Source organism: Camelus ferus, chromosome 10, assembly GCF_009834535.1.
Source record: "Camelus ferus isolate YT-003-E chromosome 10, BCGSAC_Cfer_1.0, whole genome shotgun sequence".
Classification (NCBI taxonomy): Eukaryota; Metazoa; Chordata; class Mammalia; order Artiodactyla; family Camelidae; genus Camelus; species Camelus ferus.
Window position 1 is genome coordinate 71,628,966 of NC_045705.1, and position 23,763 is coordinate 71,652,728.

Here is a 23,763-nt window from a genome sequence, read left to right on the forward strand (position 1 = left end):
TCTCCCTGAAGACTGGACAGACGCCTGCACCTGAAGGTCCCTTTGCCCCTCAAACTGTGTCGAGGGCTCCAAAGAGCTCCGGCTTCTGTGGGTGATTACCCTCGATATTTGCCATGTTAGGTGGTAAAACTGAGAAATTGTTTAAATGTGTTATTATTTCAGTTAAAAATAATGATACACACATTACATGTTAACATAAATAACTTTTGCCCCCAAAAATCCCTAGATTTTCTGGGGGAAAAAAATCCGGCAAGAAGAGTGGCATCAATACATGTTTTTGCAGGTCTCCTGGACGCACCTTCACAGCAGCTGGCGCCCGTCCCTGCCCCCGCCTTCCGTCTGCTGGGGCCCGTCCTCCAGGCTGAAGGCACGGAGGGAATCCGGCCGCGCACAGATCTGCACGTGGATGGCCATCTCGGGTCATCGTGGACTTTCCCCTTCAGTCCGACACCAAACCCCGACAAGCGGCGTCTCCCGGGGAGCTGCCATCCGGCACGTGGTCCCCCCAGGGCACGTCTCGCCCGGGCCTCGGGAAGCCTCGGTCCACCTCGCTCTGTGACGGGACGTTTGGCCGTCGTGATGCTGTGACATCCTGTGTCAGAGTTTCACATTCCGCGTCCGCGGAACGCACGCTCTCCAACACCATCCGCCCCTAGAAAGCTCTTTTTTCGGGAAGCGGTCTCGCTTACGGTGGCAGGTTCCAAAATTCTTAATTTCCACTAGGAAGCTCGAATTTACCATGACAATAAAGGCTGTCTTCTGTTTTTCTCTTTCTCTTTTTTAATTTTTAATTTTTGGCAGGGAGGTAGTTAGGTTTATTTATCAATCTTTTTTTTTAACGGAGGCACTGGGGGTTGAACCCAGAGCCTCGAGCGTGCTGAGCACACGCTCTGCCACTGAGTTATCCTCTCCCCACCTGCCTGTGCCTTTTCCTGAAGTGACAGGTCCCTCCCTCATTCTGGAGAAGCCGGCTGCCAGGAACCCAGGTGTGACCAGCACAGCCCAGGGGTCGCGCTCAGCTCGCACCTGGCCCCTCACACCCCGGGGCGGCACCACGTCCGCGCGCAGCAGGGTGCCGTGGGACCCGGTTCCTCGCACTCCGGGGCCGAGACTGGGCTCAGTCCCACGAGGAACGTCTGTGGACCCACCCGGACTTCTGGTGCTTCTTTCCCTGGGGGTGTGTGGTGGGGAAGATGAGGGGCCCTGCCCCGCCGGGCCGGCACCCAGACCCTGGCTGAGGGGCCAGCAGCCTCGCCCGCTGGGGCTTCTGCACCGTCTGTGCCAACGTGAGCTAATGTTAGTAGAATCGTCCAGGTGAGTACTGATGCCTGCGTGGGGCCTCTGCCACGGGCAGCCAACGAGAAGATGGAAGAAAGACGGTAACTGCTCCCCGACATGGTCCCTTTGAAAATTAAAATAAATGGAAATGGCTACTTCCGCCTCAGCGGACCACCGTATTTCTACATCCAAGACGAGGCCAGGCCGGGAAGACGTGAGCCCCGGCCCCAGGGCTGGCTGGTGGCCCAGTGGGCTCACACGGGCCCCGCCTGTTCTGGGCTGCAGTCCCCCTGCCTGGACGCCAGCAGCCTCTGCAGGCCTGTGCCCACCGCGGGAGGGGTGGGCGCTGTGCCTGCAGCCTTAGGGTCCCCAGTGGAGCCCCGGCCCCTTGCCCACCCCTCCCCAGGCTCTCAGAGGCCCCTACCAGGGCTCAGGCGGGCAATGCCACCCACTCTTTCACTCTCTCAAGGAACAAACAAGGCTGCCGGTTCCTGGGAAGGGCTGACAGCTGGGGGCCAGGCGGGGAGGAAAGTCAGCTGCCCACACCGCAGCCCCGCCCCTGCCTCACTTTATGGCCAGGTCCTGTTGGGGCGCGGGTCCAGCACCGCCGCCCTTCCTCCTCCGGGCATCTTCCCAGAACCAGCCCAGATCCCAGGGGCCAGGAGTGCACCTGCTTCTCCCGTCCCACAGTTGGAGGAAATAAGCAGCTGTCCCCTCACCAGCTCACAGAATTGGGGCAGTGTCACAAGGGGACAGGATGGTGAGCCTGCCCCCAGTCCAGGCTGCCCTCTGGCCCAGGGTGGTGGGCCGAATGGACACCCCAGATATGGTACCCTTGGTCACATACCTGGGTGCAGCCTCAGTGGGGACCCACCTGCCTCCCCTGAGCCTCCCGTGTATTAAATCAGCTCGGGTGCAGGAATGGAGGAATGGAGCAGACAGGGCGAGGGTCAGAACCAGGGGGTCAGCCCAGAGGGGTCAGGGGGCTTCAGGGAGGGAGGTTAGGGTGGGCTTGGGGATTAGGGTTAGGGTGTGGGGCCCAGAGCTGCGTCCAAGGGCTAAGGTGTTAGAGCCAAGGGGTCTGAGCGGGGACTTGGGGTGAAATTCAGGGCAGGGCTAGGACGGGGTTACACATGGGGGCTGGGGGTCAGGAGCCCAGGACCTCACTCGAGGGCCCGGTCAGCACTGACAGGCCGGGGCACATGGCCCCAGGAGGAGCCCACCCCGTGTGGCAGGGCCTCGACTGGTCAGCTGGGAGGGCCGACCTCGTCCCTGCATCCTTCCCAAGGGCCAGCGAGCACTGGCCACATCCAGCCAACTACTCCCTTCCACCAGGTCCCAGGCGGCCACCAGGGGGCCAATTGTCCTCAGGTCTAGAGCTGGGTGGGGGCCCAGAGCCACCAAGTGTGGGTCACCGGGCAACTCCTTAACAGCTGGGCGTGTCCTTGGTATCCAGCAGCCCCTCCTGGCCCTGCCCGGCAGAGGTGGGCAGGAGGGGGCCTGAGATGCCGGGACTGGGGGCCCTCGTGAGGCTCCCTCTGCTGGAAGCCACCTCTGTAGCCACAGATCAGAACAGTGGAGAAATCATATCCTCCAGGCCCCTCTATGGGCTGGGGGGCACTGTCCACACCTACTCCCAGTGCCCCTCCAAGCCCCTGCCAGTAGCTCAACCAGGCCCCTGGGGTGGGGGGGCACCAAACAGTTGGGGTAAGATGGGAGGGGGAGGGGTGGAGGAGCTCCACCCAGGCACCCCCAGGTGCAGGGTGAATGTTTCTGGAGGATCTGGCACCACAGGTCCTCCCTGGCCCTTCAGAGAGCCCACTGTTTGCTCTGGGGCCTCCAACCCTCAGTGTGTTCTGCATACAGTTGGCACTCAATTAAAGCTCTCTGTTTTCCATGGTAGAGGGCAGGTCCATTGCACACTGTGTGGGTGGCCACCTCCTGCCTCCTCCTGTGTCCTCTGGCCAGCCAGTGGCCTTGGGGGAGGGGCGGGACAGCCACAGGGAGGGGACAGGGTCCTGGGGGGTTGGGGGGTTCCCACAGAAACAGGGGGCCCTAGGCTGGGGGGCAGGTGCAGGGGCTGCTGTCCGCCTGGGGCTGCAGGACCTGGCGTGGATGAGAGTCAGCTCCAGAGCCGCACATCACCCTTTGGGGACTGTGAGCAGTTTGGGTAGGAAACGGGCCTCCTAGGTCTGGGTTCTCCGGCAGAAGCTGCCCTTCTGCACGTCACAGGAAAGGAGGACTCATAGCCATGGAGAATTTGGGACCTCCAGGTCCTTCAGGTCAGGTCCAGCCGAGGGATACCTCCCGCCCTGGAGTCCCACACAGGCCCTGCCGGGCCCAGAGGTCCCTGGAGGGCCCCCCACCCATGCCACCTCGACGTCTGCCCACCTCACTTTTCCTCTGGGCGCCAGGGGCCCTGCAGCGGGGAACCCGGCCCCACCCCGTCCGGTGTGCGGGAAGGGTCTCAGCGTCCGGGGCAGGTGCTCGCCCCCGGGCCCTGTGGACTGCCCAGGGAAGCTTCCCGGGGAGGGTGGCCCGCGGGATGCGGACGTTCCCCAGCAGGTGGCGCCTGGCGCCCGCACGCCTTCCAAGAGGGGCACCTGCGCGCGTGCGCCTGGGGGCGCGTCTGAGCCAGTGCGCGGGCCTGAGCGCGCGTGGGCGTGGCTTGTGTGGCCACGCCCCTCCCGGAGGTCCGCTGCGTCTGCGCCTGCGTCTAGGCCTCAGCATCCCTGGAGCGGCGTGGGGACTTGGTCGGTCAGAGGACGCCCCAGCCTTTCCGGCCCCAGTGAGTGGTGGGCGCGTCTGCTGCCAGGTCTGCACCCTGCGCGCGGCGCAGGCGCACAGTGACCTTGGGCCGGTCACTGCCCTCTCTCGTCTGCATGCAGGGGCCTCGGTACAGTGGGGCCGGAAGCATCGGCCAGTCTAACCACCAGACTCAGTGGGGCCTCTCCCCAGCTGGTCAGCCCGCCCTGCCCGTGGTGGGCCGCCCACCTCTGACCCCGTGCTCGGAGAGCCGGCGGCAGGGAGCAGCTGCAGGGCACACTCCTGACGTTCAGCCAGATGAGCCTCGCAGGCCAGGCCAGGTCCTCCTGGCGGCCTCCCACCTCCAGAGAGGGACCTCACCCCACCAGGAGGCCCTGGGGGCTCTGCCTACAGCCCCCTGGAGTGGTCGCAGCCCTGAGGTTTCAGCTTCCACCCCAGAAGGCCCTTCATGATGAGGCTGCCTGGAGCCCACCTGACCTGAGCCCCTCTCAGGGAAGCCAGGGGCCAGGATGAGGGCAGAAGGGCCCACACTGGCCTGGGCCCCTGGGGCAGGGAACACATGACAGTTCACAAGTGCCAGAACAACCACCCCAGTTCTGGGGGTGGGAAGAGGTGGGACCCTGCCTGGCGTCAGCCTCACGGCGCCACTCCCTCCCCGGCAGTGAGGCTGGACACCTGGAATCTGCTCCTTCTTCCTGCAGGAAGGGGGCCCCACACACAGACCCAGGGCTGGGCCTGGAGCCAGGCCTCGTCACACAGCGGAGGGAGCGGGGACAGTCCTCATACGCAGGCCGCGAGGAAGCGGATGTGGCCTTTGCACCAGCAGATTACAGAGCTGGCCAAGCAGGAAAGTCAACAGAAAGTTCTCAAGGAGCAGCTGGGGGGACCTGGCCTGCCTGTCACCCACAGGTCAGCGTCACCGCACGGGTGAGCAGCCCCAGGTCGGGCCCAGCAGGTGGGGCCGGACTCCAGGTGCCCCTACCAGCCACAGATGCACAAAGGGAAGAGCCTGGCCCGGGGCAGCCAGCGGGACTGCCGGCGGTTGTTGGCTTGTCTCTTCTTATTGCTGAGAAGCCTGCCACGTCCCACAGGCTACAAGCACCCAGTGAGGCTGTGGCCGGAGGCCTTGGGGCCACATTCGTCTCAGTGATGCCCAGGAGTCAGAGGGAGGTGGTGGCCCAGAGGGTGGGCAGGCCTAAGGGCGGGAGGTCCGGCGCAGAGGGTACCCACCGCTCGAGGCCCCGCCACCGACCCGGGCAGGACCCCTGAGATGGGCTTCTGTCTTGGGACACCAGCCCAGGACGTCTGCATGATGGAGAGTGCAGGCAGAGCCTTGGGCAGAACGGGCCTGCCCCACCCGCTCCCCGAGGTAAACAGAGTCTCCAAAGGGCAGCGGCGTTCCTGCATGTGGCCTCCTCCCGCGGAAACACACAGATTCACAGGTGGAAATCCGGACCCCCGGCACCTCAGGATGGGACCGGCTTGCAAGCAGGGTCCTCACAGATGTAATGAGTGAGGGTGAGGTCACCTGGGGCAGGTGGACCCTCATCCAGTGCAACTGGGGCCCTTGTGAAAAGAGGGAGCGTCTGGACCAGACGCACATGGGGAGACGGAGGCAGAGGTGGAGCGATGCATCGCCAGGTCAGGGAGCCCCAGAGATGGTCAGGAAGCCCCAGGAGCAAGGGGAGGGGGCCTCAAGGGAAGCAGCCCTTCCGACACCTGGGCCTCAGATGAGGAGATGATAAACTCCAGGTGCCGAAGCCGCCCTTCTGTGCTGAGCGCCGTGCTGCCCAGGGTCTCACACACAGGGACAGCCAGGAGGAGACGCGGCGAAGGGCTGCCGGCTGCCGGCTGCCGGCTGCCGGCACGTGGGCGTGGGCAGAGGGGCCCCGAGGCGCAGTGTTTATCTTCTGGCTGCCCTTCTGCATTTCCCCACAGTTTATGAGTGACTGAACGACATTACAGTGTTTTTTGGATCTATCTCATTGAGTTCTTCCATTTCCAACAAAAAGAATACCAGACTGGATTCACTCCTGCCTGAAACAGCTGGAAGGTGGGACAAAATACGTGAAATGACAGTTGTCAAGATGCTGGACGTCAGGCAAAGAAGAGCAGAGATCCTAGAGGAGACAGAAAACACACCTGGGCAGCCCGGCAGGTTCCCAGATCAGTGCCTGGGGCAGTTTCCAGGACGAGGTGCAGGGCAGGGACCAGGAGGAGCTTGGCTGAGACCCCTGGAGACCAAGGTAGCTGGAGTTCAGGGGACGCTGGAGAGGAGAGGGCTGCACAGAGCGAGCCCTGGGTGTGCAGAAGCTACTGGAGTCCCACCAGGCAGGACACACAAGTGAAGGAAAGGCCTGAGTGGGGAGGACCCACCTGCTGGACGGGAGGGAGCAGCTCTGTCCCACAAGGGATGCTGGAAAACCTCACAATCACCATGTGGCGGGTAGACGGCTCACCAGCCCTGCCTGGAATGAGCCCTGCTCCAGCCCCACCTGAGGGTTCACAAAAGCAAGACCCAAAAGACCAAACTGCGTCCACGCAACTTACCTGTGCCCCAGAGCAAAGGGCAAGAAGGTCCGGAGGGGACAGAAGTGTCCCCCAGGTGAAATTCACAGTGTCTGCCACCTGATCACGAGCGCTGGGAAGGCAGAGGAAGAGGACGGCTCTGCCACAGCGGGGAGGAAAGGCCGCCATTAGCAACCAGCCTGCGTCCGGCGTGGATGCTAGAATTAGCAGACAAGAACATTAAAACCATACTACAACTGCGTTCCCTGTGTTCAAAACCCCACGGGAGAGATGGACCGTGCTAAGCAGAGACACGGAAGACACAAACAAAAGACAAGACCCAAATGACAGTTCCAGAGACAAAAACCGCCACCACGCAGGTGAAAACTGCCCTGGAGGGTTAGCATCCACTTAGACCCGGCAGAAGAAAGGTGGGCGCACGTGCAGACATGGCAGCAGACACCACCCACGGCGAGACGCAGGGAGGCCGGCGTCCGGAGGGCAAACAGCTCGTGCGCGCGCCGGCGGCAGCGCTTCGCCATCTGGTTTATGTAACTGGGTCCAAAAGGAGAGACAGAAAAGAAACTGAAGAAAGAATGGCCAAAATTTGTTCAAATTTAATGAAAACCAGAAACCCACAGATGTGAGAAGCGCAACAGCCCTCAGAACAAGAAACATGAAGAAAACGACAGGAGCCAAAGCGTCGAATTGCTCAAAACCAGGGATAGAAACAGAATCTTAAAATAAGGCAGCAGGGAGAATGTGTCACAATAAGAGGGGCCCACGGATGGTGGCGACACCGGCAAAGCGGCAGGAAAAGGAACCCGTCATCCTGGAAAAGTATCAGGCAAGGTGAGTGTGTTCTCAGACGCGCCGCCGTCACACTGCCGGTGACGGGGGACGATGGCGACGGTCCTGCAGGCAGAAGAGGGTGGCCCCAGATGGTGACCCGGGTACACACGAGGGATGAAGGCATCTGGAGTGGCAGGCACACGGGGAAGCACACAGGACTTTGCTTGCTGTTTACATGTCTCTGAAAGGTACTGACTAGACCAGGGTAACGGGAACGGAGCTCGTGCGGGTGTCACGTGTGGAAGCAAGTGCACCGGAGCCTGGGGAGGGGAAGGAGGCCCCCCGCTGAGGGCCTCCCCCCCCCCCCCGCCGCTGCGTCTCGGGAGGCGGGCTGCGGCGACTCAACACAAACACCGAAAACCTGAAAGTGATGAGACTGTAAGACGGAAAGTCACGGCAAACAAGGCAGCAGAGGAGGTAAACCGGCATGAAAAATGGCTCAGTGGACCCAAAAGAAGGCAGAGGAGACGGAAGAAATGGAAACAAACAGCAAGACAGTGGGTTTTAACCACACCGTGTCAGTAATTGTCGTACATGTAACCTCTGGGGAGGGATAAATTGGGAGTTTAGGATTAGCAAATACAAACTGCTATATAAAACAGATACACAACAAGGTCCCACTGTGCAGCACAGGGAACTGTATTCAGAATCTTGTAATAACCTATAATGAAAAAGAATCTGAAAAGGAATATATATACGTATGAGTCGCTGAATCACCGTGCTGTACACCAGAAATTAACACAACATTGGAAATCAAATATACTTCCATAAAAAATAAAAACTGGGAGGAGGGCAAAGCTCAGTGGTAGTGTTCAGTCCCCAGTACCCCTGCTAAAAAATAAACAAGTAGAGTAAAGTAAAAGCAATAATAATTAGATGCAAAACAAGTGGAACCTCTGAAACCCCGGTAAGAAGCCTGGATTTTCAGGCTGCATAAAAAAGCAAGACCCCTCTCTGAGCCACCTCGGGAAACCCACTCTGCACACAAAGGCACACACGCTAGTCGTCCAAAGCACACGGACGGAAAAAGACGCGCAGACACGTGGGAGAAAGATCTGCGGCAATGTGCACCTCAGACAGAGTACGTTTCAGACAGAGCGAGGGGCACCCCCAGGGATAAAGGAGGTCACCTCCTAGTGATAAAATCCGATTTCTTAACCAGGACACTGGAAGAGCACAACGCGTGAAAGAAACAGTGCTCAATCGGATTTGTCAAGACTATGAACGTCCGCCCTTTGAAAGATGCTATTCAGGATAAAAAGACAAGCCGCAGACTAGGAGGAAACCGTCACGAAGTCTGTACCTGGAGCAGGACGTGCATCCAAAGCAGGTAGAGAACTCTCAAAACTGCACAGCAGCAGATAATCCAGTTTTTTAATGTGCAAAGATTTGAAGGACACTTGACCAAAGCAGACACGCGGGCGGCAAGACACGTATGCAAGACACCATGACCCGCAGGCGACAGTCTGAAGACGGACAGTGCCCAGTGCCGGTGAGGATGTGGGGAAACCAGAAGTCTCGTCTGTGGCTGGTGGGGACGCACAAGACAGCACCACGCTGGGGGACGGCTGGCTTAAAAAGTCGCTCAGACGCCAGCTGTACGATCCGGCCATGCCACTGTGGGTGTTTGCCCAGGAGGAACAAAGGCTTGTGCCACATGAGGCTGTGCACACCTGCCCAGCAGCTCTGTTTGTCAAAGCCCCAAACTGGGGACATCCCAGGACCACCAGTGGGTGAACCGAGGAGCAGACTGCAGCCCACTTGTACCAGCAGTGAAACGGAACAAAACATTGAATCAAACCACAACGTGGATGGATCTCAAAAGAATTTCACACAAAAACCTGAGTGAAAGAAGCCAGACCAAAAAAAGTACACATTGCATGATTCCATTTATATGAAATTCAAGAAAATGCAAATGAACCTGCAGTGACCACGAGCAGATCCGCGGCTGCCGTGGCTGGTGGACGGGCAGATTCTCAAAGGGGCCCAGGCCCCTTGGGGGACGGAGGAGGTGATCGCTGTGCTGATGGCGGCGGCGGCTGCCCAGGTGCGTGCCTGGGCTGCGGCTCACGAAACGGAACTCGAGTCCAGACAGACTTGTTTCATTGGGCTTCGCAAACATTGCAGTTTTTACAAACTGAAGGTCTGTGGCCGCCCTGCGTGGAGCAGGCCTGTCACGGCACCATTCTTCCACCAGCATCTGTTCACTTCGTGTCTCTGTGTCACATTCTAGTCATTCTCACAGTATTTCAAACTGTCGTTACTATTATATTTGTTGTGCTGGCATCTTTGCTAGAGTCGTCTTTGCTAAGAGCTCCGATGCTGCGTAGCATTTTTTAGCAACAAGGCATTTTTAAATTAAGGTATATACATTTTAAAAAGATAATGCTACTGCACACAACAGTAGGGGGTGAACATAACTTTCATACGCGCTGGGAAACAAAAAACCACACGATTCACTTTGTTGTCATATTTGCTCTACTGCAAGGATGCGGAGCTCAAGCCGCAGTGTCTCCCGGGTCCGCCTGTGTCTGCGGGTTCTCATGTGTCAGTTACACCCGACAGAGCTGTTAAAAACAAAACGAAAAATAACCCCAAAACTATGCTTTTGCCCACTGGAAGGAGGAGAAGCAGGGAGGGAAGAAAGACTCCATCCCGAGCCTTGGGCCCTGCTCCCTCAGCTCCAGAGATCACCCCTAAACTCTAAGGATGGTGGGGTCATGGGGACCCGGCTCGGAGCCTGGAGATGCGGCAGCAGTTGGGGGTGGGGCGACCTGCCTCTGCTGTGGGCTGGGACGGGGCCCCGGGCAGTATCCCGCCCTCCAGACAGCGTCCTGCCGCCACCTGCCCTCGCAGTCCCTGAGCCCACACCTGGCCTCCCGGCTGAAACTCTGCAGAGTGAGGACACAGACGCCACTGCTGTGCACAGCAGGTGTCAATGTCCAAGCCGGGCTCCGAGGGCCCCACATGCTCTGGCACCTCTCTGCAGGTGGCCCGGTGGCTACTCCCAGTCCTGGACAATGCAGGTGACATCTCCCACAGGCGGCCAGCGAGACACTGGGGCCACTGGACAGCAAGTCTGGGCCCCAAGGCCTCCCCAGCTGGTTCCTGGTATGAGTGGCCCCGGGTCCCACACAGCTGTACCCCCGGCCCTGCCATGCAGACTGGCCACTGTGAGCCCAGGGGCCCAGCCCTGCTCCTCAGCCATCGGCAGGCCACATGGGTCAGTGCCCGCATCCCCCGGCCCTTCACAGCCAGCTCTGCACACCCTCGCCTGCTTCCTGCCGGAACCCGAGTCACTGGCCCACTCCTTTGTGCGGGGCCCTCCATCCTCAGTTCACCCACTTCCCCCAGCTCACTCTAGGCTCAGGACACCCCTTGGCCTGGCCCCGGCCCTCTCACCAGGGTCCTCACAGCCATGCAGCCACTTCCAGCCTTGGCAGGGCCTCCCCAACCCCTGTCCCAGCTCCTGAGGGTCCGGCTACCTCTCCTCTAGCCCACCTCATCCAGGAAGCCATCCCGGGCTGCTCAGGGCCCTCTCAGCTCTGAGCTGTGCCTGTCCTCAGAGACCACTTGACTTGTGCTTCTGGGGGTCCTACCAGACCCTCCAACCTGAGGGCCCCCCAAAACCCAGTACCACTTGTTTGGGGCTGCATGTTTGTGCCCCCCCCCCAGATTCCTGTGGTGGAGCCCAAGGTGATGGAATTAGAAGGCGGGGCCTTTGGGAGGTGATGAGGTCTTGAGTGTAGGGCCCCACAGTGGGGCCCGTGTCCCATAAGACGAGACCCCTGGCCTCCCCTCCCCCTCTCCCCACGCGGCACAGGAGGGGCCCTCACCAAAGCCCGGCCCCCCAGGACCCTGCCCTCGGACCCCAGCCTCCAGGGCTCTGATCGGCAGCCTTTGGCACCCTGCGGAAGACGAGTCCCACGCGGTCCCCTCCCCTGAGCTCCAGCGTCAGGGCTCGGGAGGGTTCCCAGCACTGACGGCCACTGCCACCTGGCCGCCCACGCCAGGTGGCACACACAGCAGCCGGCAGCCCCCTCCCACAAAGCCCTTCAAGGCCACCAGCGGCGCGCGAACAAACACTCCGAACCTGCCACGTACTCGCCTGGAAGGCACAGCCGCCCGATAACCCCCGGCCCCGCGTGCGGCGTTCCAGCCTCCCGCCCGGGCGGCCTTATCTGTTTGCTTCTCACCCGACATCCTCCGGCAGCCGGCGCGGTGCCAGCTCCGGGTGGGCGGGGCCCGCTCGAGGCCGGGCTGGGGGGCGGCGGGGCCGGGGGCTCCAGCCCGGAAGCTGAAAACGTGACCCGCCGCCTCCAGCACCTCGGAGGTGGAGCCTACAGGCCCCGGACGCCGGGCTGGGAGGGGACCGAGCCGGACCGAGCCGGACCGAGCCGGGCTCACAAGAAACGTGACGCCGGGCCCGGAAGCTCGGCGAGGGGCAGCCCCGGGCCCCCGACAGGGTGGGAAAGGGTGCTGGTCCGGAGGTGCTGACTCCGCCCACTGTGGGGTCAGAGGTGCCCAGACCCAGAGCCGGTGGTGGGAGTCGAGGGGTGGGGCGAGGTGGGCAGTGCCAAGCACGCCCTGGTGTGCAGGGGAGGGGAGGGGAGGGGACAGGATGTGGGCCAAGCGCGCCCCTCTGGGGACAGTCTCCCCTACCCAGGCTAAGCTCCCCCTGGGGAGAGGCGGTGCCAGGCCTCCAACCTGCTGGAACTGCCTGGTCGGCAGGTGGGTGTCCAGCCCACCTTGGCTCAGCCTGCCCCTCAGCCCCCTGGTCCTCCCGTCAGGCCCCTGCAAAGGGCCAGGCAGCCAAAATGAACACAAAGGACGGCGGGCCCCGGCCGGAGAGCGGGCAAGCCATGAGCACACCAGCCTGCTCAGGAATGCAGTACCCCCAAGCCTGGGGCAGCTGGACGCTTGGGCAGTGGCTTTCCCTGGGGGCTCACTAACCTGCCCCAGACTGAGAGCCAGCCTCATGCCTCAGCCCCTCCTGCAGCCGCAGACATCTGGGGCTGAGGGCAGCAGTCAGCGCTGGGGCTGCCCTGCAGGGGCCCGAGTCTGGAGGATAGAGGGCACACCCCCACCCAAATCCAGGCCGAGTTTTGCAGGAAGAGCCGGGGCCCAAGGGTAGGACCAGGGGGCCAGCTGGGAGGTCCTGGGACCCTAGGAGGAATGTCTGCCCCAGCCCTGTACAGCACCCTCCCTGGCTGCCCCCTCACGGCCTCGGGGCCTCACCTGTGGCCCTGGCTCACTGGCTGCATTGTTGCCCTTGGCAGGGTGGCTCCCAGCAGCTCAGGACGGGGCTGGGGGTCTGGAAGGGCCAGCAAGAATCAGGAGTTGTCCTGGAGTGCACAGAAGGCCCGAGAAAGTGGTCGAGGCAGCTGGGATGTGCTGGGGGAGCCCGGGGCCCTCTCAGCCGGGGGGCCTGCAGCTCACAGGGAGGGATGTCTCCAGAGAGAAGGGGCTGCAGGTGATGGTGGTCAAGTATGACAGTGGGGAGGGAGGCAGAGGAGGAAGGAGGGGAGCCTGCTGGGACACCAGCCGAGCAGCCCAGCCAGGGGCTGCCACCAGCCACACGTAGGATGTTGGGGCAGGAGTGGGGCAGGGCTGGGTGGGTGACTCTCACCCCCAGGCCTGAGGACCCTCAGAGATCTTTGCTCCAGCTATTCTGGCCCCAGGGTCTCCTGGCCTGCCCCACTTCCCCAAGCTTCTGGTGCCCAAGGGTTGGGTCCAGCTCTCAGACCAAGCAGCAGAGGGCTGGGGCCGGGGCACAGGCCACTCTCGGCCTCACATCTCCCCTCCCACATGGCACAGAGTCAGCCTGGGCCACCCTTCAGCCCCCCTCTCAGCACCGGGGGTCCAGGCCAGTCCCAGCCTTGTGCCCGGACTTGCAGGAAGTCACTGCTGGCTCTGCAGCAGAGCACCCGCCATCCCCACACTGGCCGGTTACAGTTCCCAAACGCCTCCTGGCCCACTGTCCGCCAGCACAGAGGCTGGTTCCCCTCCCAGGCTGAGGAACCTCCCCAGTGGCCCCGAGCCACCGTTCTCAGTCCTTTGACCTGAGGGATTAGTGGGGCCAAGCCTTGGGGGGTGAAGGCCTCCTGCCCTCCCCCAGGGATGCCACACCAGACAGATGGGGCCCAGGGGGGAGCCGGCCCCAAGCCCCTTTGGGAGCTGCTGGGAGCACCTGCCGGCTGTGAGCTCCTCATGCAGGCCCTCGGCCGCAGGCGAAAGTCAGGTCGGGGCTGCCCAGGGAGTCAGGGCCTGGCGGACAGCAACCACCCTCCCAACTGAGCCAGGACGCTGGAAACGGCATGCAGGCCCCATTCCCTGGACACTGGGTTCTGGGGATGGCAGTCAGCCCAGGACAGGCCTCAAGTCCTCAGGTCCATTCGGGCTCCCAGCCTCATGGCCAACCTAAGCCCCGGGGTGCCTGGCACCACTCAGGAGGCCATGCAGACGGAAGGTGAGGCAGGGCAATCTCCCGCTTGTCCAGGCTCAGCACCCCGGGCCGGCCAGTGGGACCAGCCCTTCCCACCCAGCCTGTGGGGCCAAAGGCAGCACGGCCTCATCGTCCGCTGTTTGCTCCCCGCACGCATTCTGCAGCAGAAACGCCATGCGCTGCAACTTCCTGACAAAGCAGCCTGGGAGGCCCCGGACACCAGCAACGCCAGAAGGCCAGAGCTGCCTGCAGTGACAGATCCTGGCGTGCACAGCACGGTTTTTCCAGGAAACAAATTGGGTCACACATACACACACACAGGCTGCAGCGGTCCAGGCCCTGTGGGCCATCCCACTGCAGGCTGGGTGACATCCAGCCCCTGCCAGGGCCACATCTGTATCCCTCTAGCTGATGGGGGTGACACTAGACCCCAGTGAGGGGACTCCCTGCCTGCCACAAGCCCCAGCCCCCCCCCCCAGGCCCTGTAAGTTAGTGACCCAGGAGTGTCCCATGACCACATCTCGCTCCACCCGTCCCCTGATGTGTCCAGAGGCGTGGACCCCACCAGGTGCCAGAACACACAGAGAACAGGCATCGGGCCCCCGTGGGGGCAGGCTCTGCCGGGAGACATGACAGCACCCAACGTGCAGGGCACTGCTTGGAGAAGGGGACAGAGGAGGCAGTCAGTAGAGGGGAGACAAGGGACATCTGGGGGTCAAGGCCCAGGGTCGGTAGCCCAGGGTGGGTGAAGCTGCTGGGGGCCTCCAAAGGGTCCAGACAGAGGGACAGAATGTGGATGGTCTGAGAACAGGCCCAGGGCTCAATTCCACTGCCAGCCCCAGCTGCAGGGAACCCCAGGGTCAGCCCCACCCCAGCCCACACTCACACTGCCCACCTTGGGCTGTGCCCAGGCCCCGGGGGTGGCTTTATCTGGTGGGATATGGCCCAAGCAGTCCCTCAGAGCCTCTGCTGACCTGCTGGTCCCAAGGCCCAGTGGGTCACCTCCCTGTGTCCCACGTCTGGCTGCCCTCACCCTCCCGGAGCCCTGGCTGGGACTGAGGCCAGAGGGAACGGCTCACTCTTGCCCCTCAGAGACCCCAGCCCCGACTCATCAGCCTACCCTGGCTCTGCACTTGACGTGTCATGAGCCCCCCTGAAAGTGGGGGATCCCCGAGGGCCGGGAGAGCCCCCATGGGGGCCCCGCAGCAAAGATGGTCGCATGAAGCCCACCGCCTGTGCGCCCAGGCCACAGGCCCCTTTGGGCACGGTCCCTCTTGCAGGGACCCCACCAGCCGGGGAGGCTCCAGAGTGGGGGCGCCCTTTACTCAGCCCTGCCCAGCCGGGCGCACTCCGAGGCGTGGGATTCCCCTTCAAACAGGGCGCTGAGAGCATCAAGGGGAAATGACTGAGACAGGGGCCCTGAGAGCAGCCAGGACCGTCCCCCTGCCCCCCGGGCCAGTCTCCCGCAGGCCAGCAGCTCAGAGTGGTTTCCTGTTAAAACAACTTTCTGTTAAAACTAAAGTTTATTTAAGGTAAACACACAGCATCTACTGCTTTGTGCTGCTGGGCCGGCCGGGCCACCATGGCCAGGAGCCAAGCAGAGCTGGGCAGTCTGTGAGGTGGGGGGGGTCCGGGCCCGGGGACGCCGGGGGCCCTTGGGTCCCAGACACAGATTCTCTATGGAGGGAGCCCAGGGCCCTCGCGCCCCAAGTCTCCATGGGGCAGAACTGCCCTCGGGAAGGGGGACACAGAGGCCTGCACTCCCGCTCAGGGCAGGACTGCCCTGGAGAGGTCACACCCACTCCTCCTCTCGGACTGCGAGCGGGTCCCACGGAGGCTCCCAAACACTGCTGTCCCCAGCCCTCTCCTTGCCTTGACCCTGACCCCAGTCATAACCCCCGATCATGACCCTCACCCTATTCCCTCGCAGTGCTGGCAGACAACCTTTCAGGGGACAAGTGCCTACAGGCCCCACCCACTCTCTGCTCCCCGACATGCCCCCCCAGGAGCCACGTCCTTCTCCCAGGGGTTGTGGGCCAGCCCCTTCTCTGCCTGAGGGGTCGGAAACCCTGAGGCCGGCACACAGACCCCACAGAGATGCCCCTCGGATGGCGCCCCCAAGGCCACGCACGCCTGCTGTGCCTGAAACAAGCAGCTCAGAGCCTTGTGGGGCCAGAAAACTGGGGGCCCCGGGCTGTAGGAGAACTACTCTGCCCCGCCCAGGACCCAAAGCCCCAGGAGGTCCGCGGAGGAGGGGTCTCCAGGAAGGAGCTGGCCAGCCAGGGCCCCTGGGCCCTGGGATGTGCTGTCAGCCCCGAAGCTCCCCAGGCCTGCAGGGAGGTGTCTGTCTGAGCCCCGAGGCCAGCTGCCTGTTTGTGATCGCCTCCCACCTGGGACCCCACCCTGAAAGGCGGTCTGGACCGGCTTTACCTCCGGAGGGTCCTGCCGCTGAGTGGCCTTTCCCCCCAGGGTGGGGGTGGGCCCCAGCGTGCTGGCGACTCTTACGGACGCAGGGTCCAGGTGGGAATGCAGGTCCCCCAGGAGCTGTCCGTGCAGCACCCTAGAGCAGGTGCCTGGCATCTCCGGGACAAGGCCCCTCATGGTCCCCAGGGTGTGGCTTAGAGTGTCCATGCTGACCCCTAGACTGAGCCCCAGGAAGGCCCCTGGCAATCAGCCTGGAGTAAACACCGGAAATGTTTGCAGGACCCCTGCTCAGAGGTGAGTGATAATGGGGCCTCTGCCCGCTGAAGAATTTTCCAAAGAAGCCAAGTCCTGATAAAGCGGCACCCAAGATCCTGTTTGGCCGCCTGACCGCCGTGGCCATTACTGGCCTTGAGCGTGGGGTGCCGGCGGGCGTGGCAGGGGCAGGGCCCAGGCCCTGTATAAGGCATCCAGGGCTGGCCACTCAGGCTGCACAGGTGCAGGGAGCCTGCCCGGTGTCCCACGGCGAGAGGGGCCGGGGCTGGCTGCGACCTCTTCTCCACGCACCATGCTGGGGCCCTGGCTGCTGCCCCTGCTGCTCTCCTGCGGGGGAGCCCTGCTCGGCGCCGGTGAGTCGGGGCCCGCAGGCCATGCACCAGCAGTGGCCAGATGCCCTCAGAGGGCCCCTGCGTGGGGGAAAGTCTTCCTCGCCAACTTGGCCGGAGGCAGGCTGGCTGGCCACACGGACACTGTTGGACGGGAGCGGGAAGGGAAGCCAAGCCCTGGAGGCCCCTCCTCGCCCCGCGGCCCTCCCACACTTGCCAAGGCCAAGCCAGTGGGAGCCAGAATGTGCGGGAGACCGAGCTCAGGGCATGTGCCTGGGGAGGAAGGCTGCTGGGCTGCAGGAGGCAGGGACTCCTCGGGAAATCGGGTATGGCAGACGTGGACCTGCTGAGAGGACCCTGGGGGTCCCAAGGGGCAGCCAGAAGGCATGCAAGGAGCCTTGTGGGCATTAAAGTTAAAAGACTCAGATGGAGACCCCGGCTCTCGGGTCCTGGCCCTGGACAGACGAGCCACTAAGTGGGCTCTGAGCCTCAGTTTCCCCATCTGCAAAAATGGGGATGAGACCTCCGTTTTGTGTGGCTGCCGTGAGGATTGAAAAAGTGGGAGACCGGAGGCGGCCGCCCCACCCAGAGCCCACCCAGCCTCACCCACTGGGCCGCTGCGCAGGGGGCGGCCCTACTTCCTTCCCAGGTCCCTTCAGCCAGCCACCTAATGCTTTCACCTGCTCTGACCCTAAGAAGGGCCAGCCCTGAGGGGTCCCCTGATGGCCTGGGGGAAGCGCCTTCCTGCCAGCCACGGCCCCAGGCCCTCTGCATCTTCTCCACCTGCCTGGGAGCCCAGGTCTCCGAGCCTGCGGGTCGCACTCCTGCCTTCTTCCTTAGTCCTTGCTTCACGGCCCCGACCTCGGCGGCCCCAGAGCCCCACCAGCCTCGGCTTGGAGCCAGGGGGCAGTGCCTGGCCTGCGCCTGGCCATGGCCCAGGCACTGGGGACAGGCTGTGGACTGTTGAGTCCAGTGGGTCTCCCCTGGTCCCATGTCCCCCCTTCTCTCCCACGAAGTGCCTTCCGCACCTACCAGGCACCAGCTTTCCCACCAGTGGTGGCTCTGAGCAGTCAGGACCCCAGTCCACCAGAGCCCACCTCCCTGGGCCCATCCCTGGCCCTGGGGACGCCCAGACCCAGACCCAGAACCAGGTGGAAGAGGGAGATGCTGGGAGCCAGCTTGGGTGGGATGCAGGCAGGCCTACAGGTGTGGCAAGGGGCTGTGGCTTTGGGGAGCCCTGCAGTCCAGGCTGTGAATGCTGCATAGGGTAGTGGGATGGGGTCTCTCCGCCGTTCTGCAAATGCTCTTTGCGCGCTGACCGAGTGCTGCCGCTGGAGGAAGCAAGAGCAGAGGCCCTCGAAGTCTGAGGCTATCAGACACTGGGGTCTTGGGGGCTGGGGGTTCTGGGACGGAGGCCCCTGAGCCAGGCCAGGGTTGACAGAAGGGGCAGGGCAGGCGGGGCTGCCAAGCATGCAGAAGGAACAGCGTGTGCTCCAGCCACCGAGGCCTGTCCAGCACCAAGAAAGGCCAGCGGTGGCAGACCAGCCCGCCCTGCGGGCCCTGTGGGTCCAGCTAGGGGTCAGTGCCTGTTCTGAGAGGGATGGGAGGCACAGACGGCCCTGGAGGAGCAGCGGTGACGCTGCTGGGGTGGGGCCACTGTTCAGACAGCCAAGGCTGCTGGCCGGGTAGGGACCGGGCAGAGCAGAGGACGGGAGACCGGACAGGACTCAGGTGCTGGACTACGAGGGGGAGCAGCAGCGGGTCCACCGCATGGGGGCTGGGGAGTGACTCCGGGCATCGAGGTGGGCAGTGGTGAGCCTAGAGAAGGGCCCCAGACATGGATCTGCGAGTCAGTGCTGCAGAGGAGGAGGGCAGGGCCAGGTGTCACCGTCTGCCCGGCATGGGGACACTGCAGCCACCTGGCAGGCGCCCCTGCTCCCTGGTGTCACCCAGGGAAACACCACCAGCACTGTGGACCCACAGAGCTGAGGCGAAGGGGGCAGGGGCAGGGCAGGGGCAGGGCAGGGGGTGGGCAGGAGGACCAGGACCCCATGGCCTGCACTTAGCCAATGAACCTGCCGCCCGCCAGCACGGGGGCCGAGGAAGGGCTGCAGCAGGGCAGGCGCGGAAGGCGGGGCCGGTGCTCCCCCGCGGTCACCATGACCAGTGTCCCGGCAATCCTCTGGCAATGGCCAGTGCAGTCCCAGGACTGTCTGGGAGGCTGACGGGGAGGAAGGGAGTGACAGAACGGTAATCTGGGCCACAGGAGAGGGAGAAGCTCCCTGGGGAGCCTCCGGCCTCTCTTGGCCTCCCGGACCCCATGGGGAGACCAGGCGGCCAGCCACACACCCTCAGCCAACTCACCCCACAGACACCTGGGCCCCCCGCACTCACAGTCCACCCAGCCCTGCTAGGCTGGGGCTCCCCACCTGCCACCCATGAGGCCCACAGGGGAGCCCAGCTGCCCAGCTAGCCCAGGCCCACGTGAGCCCATGGGGAGCGAGCAGGACTGTGAGCCTGTTTATCAGATGCCCGCCTGTCTGTCCAGCACTGGTTTTCCTTGTCGAACCCCAAGGGCCTGGAGCATCTTGAGAGACAGCGAGTGACAGCCCGGAGCCAGGTGGGCACCAGCAGGAGCCGGGGAGCCGGAGGACTCCTGCCCGCCCAGCCTGCCCTGAGGCCCACACGCTGACTCCTGCCCCCCAGACACTTCCCGACCTCCTCACCCTCAGGCTTCTCTCAATGCCCCTGTGCACTCGGCCTCCCTGGGGGGGCTCTGGGGGCAGGGCTTTGTTCCCACTGTGTCCCCAGCCCCAGCAGGTGACCGCTCAGGCCCCTCCGTGGTGACCAAGTGAAGGACCAGAGGGAAGGCGGAGCGTGGGAAGCACAGCGCCCCCACAGCCCCAGGCCCGGCTCAGCCCTGCCAAGCTGACCGCCGCGGCCTCGGCAAAGGGGGGCAGTCCCACACTGACCGCAGGCCCTGTCCACGCAGGTCTGGGTGACAGACCCTTGGTGACCCCAGGCCTCCGGAGGCTGAAGGACTCTTGGCAGACAGGTAAGGGACACGGGCATCCTCCTGTCCTCAGGAGCTGCCCCGAGTACTAGGCCACACCCCGGTCACAGGGTGGTCGTGGTCTGGGGCTTCAGCTACAGAAGGGGCTGAGCCGACCCCTCGCCCGGGGGAGACACACCCAGTGCTGCCAAGAGGGGCGGGGGTCCTGCAGGATGGGGGCTGACCTGCAGCTTCATGCCCTACAGACTCCAACCAAGACAAAGGCCTGCACTCCCATAAGGCTTGGTGTGGGAGGCAGACCCCAGCCCAGAGCTGGATGGGGGGAAGGCCTTCCTCCCACCCACCCCAGGAGGGCTCTGAGACCCCGCCCCCTCTCTCCACAGCTGCAGACGGGGGCCGGTGCTCCACCTGGGGGGCCGGCCACTTCTCCACCTTCGACGGCCACGTGTACGACTTCTTGGGGACCTGCAACTATGTCTTCGCGGCCGTCTGTGAGGACGCCTCAGCCGCCTTCAGTGTCCAGCTGCGGCGAGAGCCCAGCGGGAACATCTCCCGGATCATCGTGGAGCTGGGGGTCTCCGTGGTCACCGTGCAGAAGGCAGTCATCTCCGTCAAGGACGTGGGGTAGGCCGTGGGACCGGGCCGGGCGGCGGGGGCCAGAGGGAGCGGCCGCTGACTGCTCGCGCCCCACAGGGTTGTCAGCCTGCCCTACACCAGCAACGGCCTCCAGATCATACCCTTCGGCCAGAGTGTGCAGCTGGTGGCCAAGCAGCTGGAGCTGGAGCTGGTGGTCATGTGGGGACCGGGCGCCCACCTCATGGTGAGGACACGGCAGGGGTGGGGAGCGGCCCTCTGGGACAGGGCGTGGGCTTTGTGGTGGCTGTGTCCTCACTTGAAAAGGAGGACAACCTAGAGAGCACGAGAGGTGCCGGGAGGAGGGGCGGGCAGTCCCTGGACCCCGACCTGCCTGTGAGGGGTCTCCGGGCCCCGGAGCAGGCGAGAACAGCCTCAGCGGCTGGGCCAGGGGTCCTGGGGCTTGGGGGGCCCTGTGCCCTTCCCGCCCCCTGACAGCAGTGCCCGACTCCTCCAGGTCCTGGTGGAGAAGAGGTACATGGGCAGGATGTGTGGGCTGTGTGGGAACTTCGACGGCGAAGAGACCGATGAGTTTCTGAGCGAGGACGGTAGGTGGGGTGGGGCCCAGACCGCCCTGTGGCCCTGGGCCCGCAGTGCTGACCCACCCCATTCCGCCCCCAGGCAAACTCCTGGAGCCCCACAAGTACGCCACTCTCCAGAAGCTGGATGACCCCAACGAGATCTGTGCCCATGAGGCCGTCCCCCGCCCCCAGGTCCTGCAGGCAGAGCACGTATGTGAGGACTCAGGCTCCCCGGGGTCGGAGGGGCCCTTCAGCAGGGGCAGGGCCAGCCCACAGGGTCTGACAGGGTCGCCGAGGCCAACGACACCCCCAGCATTCCAAGTCACACGTGTGGTGTGGGAAATGGCCTCGACCTTCATGACCCTGAGTGGCCCTGTGCCCAGGCCCAGACCTGCATCCAGCTGCTGACCCTGGTGTCCCCCGAGTGCAACGTGTCCCGGGAGCCATTCCTGCTGAGCTGCCAGGAGGACATGGCCGTGTGCGCCCAGCCGGGCCAGCAGGACTGCGCCTGCGCCACGCTGTCTGAGTACTCGCGGCAGTGCAGCATGGCCGGCCAGCCTGTCAACAGCTGGCGCGGCCCTGACCTCTGCTGTGAGTCCTGCAGATGGCGCGGGGCAGGGTCCCAAACACTGTGTTCCAGATCCTCCTTTGCCCACTCCATCCAGGAGACAGAGAAGCCCTGCGGGGAGGGGGGCTGGCCACATCCTGGGCCAGGGAGGGCTGGGTGGTGGGGCCCTGGGCCACCCCAGCCCCTCTCACCGGGGCGGCCACGGGCCTGTAGCCGTGGGCCAGTGCCCGGCCACCCAGGTGTACCAGGAGTGCGGCGAGACCTGCATTCGGACCTGCTCCAACCCCCAGCACAGCTGCTCCAGCTTCTGTACCTTTGGCTGCTTCTGCCCAGAAGGTGAGGGCAGCCACTCTCCCAGGACCCTCAAAATGAGCCCAGAGGCAGAGCGTCAGCCCCTGTACCACCCAGAGGCCTGGAGCCAGGACCTACTCTCCCCAGTAGAGAGACATTGCTGGGACTTGCCCCGGGGAGGGCTTGGCCGCCACTGCTCCCAACTGCCCAGGGGCTGTTCTGTGGGGAGCAAGGGGGTGGGCAGAGGCAGGGATTGAGCTGGACAGGGCCTGCCGCCCACCAGGCGCAGCACTCAGCACCAGGAGGGCGGGAGGCTGCCAGGCCGGTGGGGCTGAAGGTGGAGGCTCTCCTGGGGTGGTCTGCAGGACAGGCTGGGGCAGGCTGCCCAGCAGGAGGGAAGCCCCAGGAAGCCTCTCTCCTGCAGGTACGGTTCTGGATGACATCTCTGCAAACCACACCTGCCTGCCCGTCTCCCAGTGCCCCTGCGTGCTCAGTGGGGTGGTCTACACCCCCGGGGAGGTTACAACAGCCGCCTGCCAGACCTGGTGAGTGCAGGGCACCTAGGGGGGCATGTAGGCAGGACAGGACAGAAGAGCCAGAGGCGGGGCAGCCTCAGCCCTGGGGGCCGGCTGGGTCATGCCTCCCTGCCCGCAGCCGGTGCTCCGGGGGCCACTGGGAGTGTGCGGAGCAGTCCTGTCCCAGGCGCTGCGCCCTGGAGGGAGGCTCCTTTGTCACCACGTTCGATGCCAGGCCCTACCGCTTCCACGGCACCTGCACCTACATCCTCCTCCAGGTAGGACGCAGCCTCCACCTGGGGGCCCGCCGCGGGGCAGGGGGCCCGCCATGAGCACCCCGGGCCCTCTGTGCTGAGCTGTCCCTCCTCCCAGAGCCCCCAGCTGCCCGACGGGGGCTCACTCATGGCCGTGTACGACAAGTCTGGGTACTCGCACTCGGAGACCTCCCTGGTCGCCGTCATCTACCTGTCCAACCAGGTGAGGCCACCTCGCCCTGCAGCTGTGGCGCCCACCCCAGATCCCCAGGCAGATGGGTCCCAGCTCCTGCTTCACCCTGCCTGGCCTCCCCCACTCACGGCCCCCCTGACTCAGGCCTCCCTCCCTCCAGGACAAGATCGTCATTTCTCAGGACGAGGTGGTCACCAACCACGGGGACACCAAGTGGCTGCCGTACAAGACTCGTAAGTCCTCAGCCCCCACCTGGCCCTGGGGCCTCACTGAGTGGGTCCCAAAGCAGGCCCCCTGCTGAGCCCCCTGTACCCTCAGGCAATATCACGGTCTTCAGGCAGTCCTCCACCCACGTCCAGATGGTCACCACCTTCGGGCTGGAACTGGTGATCCAGCTCTGGCCCGTGTTCCAGGTGTATGTCACTGTTGGGCCCCAATTCAGAGGCCAGACCAGAGGTGAGCCCCTCCTCCATCTGCCCCGTGTCGGCCCAGCTGCTCTGTCCCCACCCCGGATTTCGGAGGAGGAGGGCCCAGCAGAGCCTCATGCTGACCCAGCACAACCAGCGCTCTGGGCCCCAGGCCAGTTCTATCTGGCCCTCCCACGGGTGTCGCAGTGCTGGCCCCTTGCACTGGGCGGGGTTCAGGAGTAAGGGCTTTTGTAGAGTGTGGGGCAGGACAGGGGCACAGACCGGCCCACCCTCACGTCTGGCCGGCCCAGGGCTCTGTGGAAACTTCAACGGGGACACGACGGACGACTTCACGACCAGCATGGGCATCGCTGAGGGCACTGCCTCGGTCTTCGTGGACTCCTGGCGAGCAGGGAACTGCCCGGCCGCGCTTGAGCGTGAGACTGACCCCTGCTCCATGAGCCAACTCAACAGTGGGTGTCGCTCAGGGGCT

General features: G+C 63.8%; 1 protein-coding gene and 1 long non-coding RNA gene across 4 annotated transcripts in view; one reads left to right on the forward strand and one right to left on the reverse strand.

The window, feature by feature from the left end:
* Window positions 1-1,152: 1,152 nt before the first annotated feature.
* Window positions 1,153-12,110, reverse strand: LOC116666567. 3 transcript variants are annotated; one of them, XR_004323510.1, is made up of 4 exons: window positions 11,509-12,110; window positions 8,708-9,971; window positions 6,595-6,770; window positions 1,153-1,402 (listed from the first exon to the last, which is right to left on the reverse strand). It is a non-coding gene; the product is annotated as an uncharacterized LOC116666567 (long non-coding RNA). The 3 variants fall into 3 exon arrangements; XR_004323509.1 differs by lacking the exon at window positions 1,153-1,402 and adding an exon at window positions 4,054-6,164; XR_004323508.1 differs by lacking the exon at window positions 1,153-1,402 and having other exon boundaries at window positions 4,054-6,770; window positions 11,509-12,107.
* A 4,638-nt stretch (window positions 12,111-16,748) lies between these two features.
* MUC6 (mucin 6, oligomeric mucus/gel-forming) overlaps window positions 16,749-23,763 on the forward strand; it is a 29,911-nt gene continuing 22,896 nt past the window's right edge. The window contains 14 exon segments of the mRNA XM_032490528.1: window positions 16,749-16,899; window positions 19,868-19,930; window positions 20,272-20,512; window positions 20,582-20,708; window positions 20,979-21,069; window positions 21,143-21,252; window positions 21,426-21,633; window positions 21,824-21,946; window positions 22,326-22,446; window positions 22,556-22,694; window positions 22,789-22,893; window positions 23,024-23,096; window positions 23,182-23,319; window positions 23,582-23,743. Coding sequence (XP_032346419.1) covers window positions 16,839-16,899; window positions 19,868-19,930; window positions 20,272-20,512; window positions 20,582-20,708; window positions 20,979-21,069; window positions 21,143-21,252; window positions 21,426-21,633; window positions 21,824-21,946; window positions 22,326-22,446; window positions 22,556-22,694; window positions 22,789-22,893; window positions 23,024-23,096; window positions 23,182-23,319; window positions 23,582-23,743 — 1,762 coding nt within the window. The 5' untranslated portion in view covers window positions 16,749-16,838.